This window comes from Nymphaea colorata, chromosome 8 (assembly GCF_008831285.2).
Source record: "Nymphaea colorata isolate Beijing-Zhang1983 chromosome 8, ASM883128v2, whole genome shotgun sequence".
NCBI lineage: Eukaryota > Viridiplantae > Streptophyta > Magnoliopsida > Nymphaeales > Nymphaeaceae > Nymphaea > Nymphaea colorata.
The window spans coordinates 16,976,664-16,979,874 of record NC_045145.1 but is presented as its reverse complement, the minus strand read 5'-3'; the positions used below and the strand labels follow the sequence as shown (position 1 = coordinate 16,979,874).

At 41.5% G+C, this 3,211-nt stretch overlaps 1 protein-coding gene across 1 annotated transcript; it reads right to left on the bottom strand.

Annotated features, from left to right (window-relative positions):
• Window positions 1–1,194: 1,194 nt before the first annotated feature.
• LOC116259162 (uncharacterized) lies at window positions 1,195–2,935 on the bottom strand. Its single transcript, XM_031636832.2, has one exon. The coding sequence runs from the start codon at window positions 2,210–2,212 to the stop codon at window positions 1,346–1,348; it is 867 nt and encodes a 288-aa protein (XP_031492692.1). The 5' UTR covers window positions 2,213–2,935; the 3' UTR covers window positions 1,195–1,345.
• Between the last annotated feature and the right edge of the window lie 276 nt (window positions 2,936–3,211).

The following is a 3,211-nucleotide window of genomic DNA, read 5'->3' as shown; positions in this document are numbered from 1 at the left end:
TTCTAGTTCAGAGTGTAAAAAATATACACTTCCTTGGTCACAATCACGTTTGACTTTCACAACAAAGAAGATTCGGAAAAAGAACGCTTCCTTCCAAATTGAAAATGAACTCAAATCGAAGATAGAGTTGGAGGGACTTAACCAGGTTCGCATGCAAACCTAATGTAAAAGGCCATGTATTTTGTGACATTGAGTTTTCAATTGAATTTGTGCTAGCAGGAAGTATTGGAAGCGGAAGTAGCCTGATCTGACTTATTAAAGAGTAAAGAACTTATAGAAGCACCTCTAAGGCATGGAATACGTGAATCTTGGACTGTAGAGCAAGAACAACGTGGTAAATATAATCCAACCTTATCGTATACGCATATACACCATCACTTCAATCTTGGGATGTCAATAAATATCCTATTGACATATTCCTATTGGAATACGATATCCGACCAAATTTCTTCAAAACCATTTGGATATTGAAAAATTTTGACATCCAATTTCAAACTCATGTCAGATTTGAAAATTTCAGATTCAGATCTAGTTGTAAACAAATATCATATATTTAATATCCATGCATCTAAAACGTCGGTCTTAACATATTACACTGAGGCTCAGATTCAGTTTAAAAGTTGGATCTGGATTTGGTTGTGAATTTAGAGAACATATTCAGATCGTGAATTCGGATTCATACATGGTATATTGGTATTGGATTTTTCATCAGATCGTGAATTCAAAATCCAGATATTCAAATATATAACAAAGTGGGTATAGTAAATAGTGCATCCCATTTGAATCCCCACTTCAATCTGCATAAACGCAGCCAATTTTACCCAAAGAAAAAAAAAAAAACCAGATCTTAAAAGTGACCATGAGGAAGGACAACATAATCAGCCATAATTTAGGTGAGACCGACACTCAATTGGGTAAATGGCGACAGAACAGCTTGCTGTGCATGTACGTGGCTTCTATTTAGAATTGGTAGGGCTATGGCACATGCTCAATTTTATAACGATTGGAAGCAGGGAAGGAAGCAAGACATAGCTGTTGTTTTCTTAGCAAATTAATCAACGCATCGGCTGAGTAGAAAATGCACCGACCTGCCGGTAGGAGAAAAAGTTTCCAATAATTCATCTAATAGTTATCCACTGTTTCGTTTTTTAATCATTTGAATTGTCTGCAGTTTAATGTAATTTGCCAAAATGATAGTCCCATGAACAGGTAGTTTCTGCAGAGTTAATCGACCAAAGAAATACTAACTACACATGCATTTTACTCGAAGTATATTAATGTCTGCATACATTAATGCAGCGACTATCAACTCATGAAGCATAAACAATATGCGTAGAAAAGCCATTTATTCCAATTTCCATGCATATAAAATTAAGGAAAATCCTGTCACCGAGCAACCGGAAAATGAGCTTTCCTCATCACTTTGTGAAATTTCCGGCAGCCCAGGCTTGAAGATAAACAGAGCATGGCCAGAGCCCCCGCCAAATAGCCAGTCATGCACGTCCCAGAAGACTTGCAATGACATGTTATCAACAGAGACTGTGTCATTCCCTCTGAATTTCCAAAAGAGACCCTTCACATGAACGACGACATTCCCATCTATGCTGATCCACATCTCTGGATCTTCTTTGGACGTAGAGATCGAGTTCTCCACGACAATGTCGTGCTCTTTGCCTGTACCATCGAACTTTGCTCGTGTCACGAAGCACTTCTTCCCGAACACATTCTCTTTCTTTGACAACAGTACTGCGTCGAACAGTGAAGGCCTTGATCTAGTCTTTCTGTAAGCTTCCTTCTTCAATTCACCCAGCAGCAGCACCACCTCATCCTGGCAGACGACGGCGACATAGAATTCGCCCTGTGGCTCCGGGCCGCCGGAGAATTTCGCAGTTCGAAGGTCCCAAAACACGTCGATCTGGTCCCCGGCGACGTCGAATTGCTTGAATCCCTTCCTGTTCCAGAAATGCCAGGGCTTGAGGTCGATCTTGCAGGTATACTGGTTCCCATCACCGTACCCATCCACCAAGAAGCAGAGAGTATGTGCCATGATATTTTTGCTCCATGTCACTGTGATGTAGCGGCAGGCCCCGGCAATGGCGGCCTGGTAGACAGACATTATGGAAAATTGGCTCGATTTTAGTCCTCCCGATGGATCATCAACCGACTTCTTCACTGAAGAACTTTCAGTAACAGGGGCCGATTCCTCCGCCATTGCCGCGACCTCGAAAGCAATGATGTCTGATCTCGATTCAGAACCAATGTAGAAGGACAATCAAAGGGAACTACCCATCTCGTCCGTTTCACTAAATGGATGCTATTCGAGTGGTAAGTGAACAGGACATACGAACTCAAACCAATCAGAAGCCTGTTCTGCGTCGATATCTCCAAACAGAAATTAAGATAAGCAACAATGATTTCCTCAGCAATTGCTTTATCTGCCCAAAAACATTGATCCTCCAACCCTCTTGAGGACTTCCAATCTTCTGTTCAGAAATGATAAATTGCTAAATTTTGGGACTTTGAAAGACCAAAGCAATAGCAACCAATATGAAGATTGGGCTGCAAGAGGGAGAGAGGGAGAGAGATGGTCTGTCAATGAAGAGAAGGGTGGGTGGATCTATTTGCTGTCCACAACAGAACCAGCAAGGACGACGTCGCCGACAGGTGGTGGTGTAATAGGAGAAAGGGTGAAAATCGTTCTCTAACCTCCTGGAAGCGAGGTTGGCTTAAGGACAAATAAAGGTGTCCAACTCATAAAAACATGAAAGTGTTCACCTCCTAACTGATGAATGGCCAGTTAAATATCTCTGTAATTCTTCTACTGAATAGAAAAAGCAGTGAGCATAGAGAGAGAATTTGAAAGGCAGCTCATTGGCGGATTCGGGTGTGGGCTTGTGTGGGCAGTTGCCCACACAGAACCACAAAACAGGCTTCTTAGATGAAAGTTTCCATACTTGCATATCCTTTTCGAAAGAACTATCGCAGTTTATTTGGTTACATAGGAAAAAAAAAATCTGGGGCCAACCCTGAGAAGCTTGACCGACACAATATACACATCCGATTACAACCCACCCCTGAGATGAAACAAGAGAAGCAAAATAATGCTACCCAATATCCTGGTGACCAAGCAATTGGATTGCTATAAATTACATACTAAAAATTGCAGACTAAGCTAACCCCCAGACCATGCTGCAGAGTTGATTTAAATATG

Excerpts from the sequence above, each read along its gene's own strand:
- LOC116259162 (XM_031636832.2), bottom strand. The coding sequence starts at position 2,212 with ATGGCGGAGGAATCGGCCCCTGTTACTGAAAGTTCTTCAGTGAAGAAG.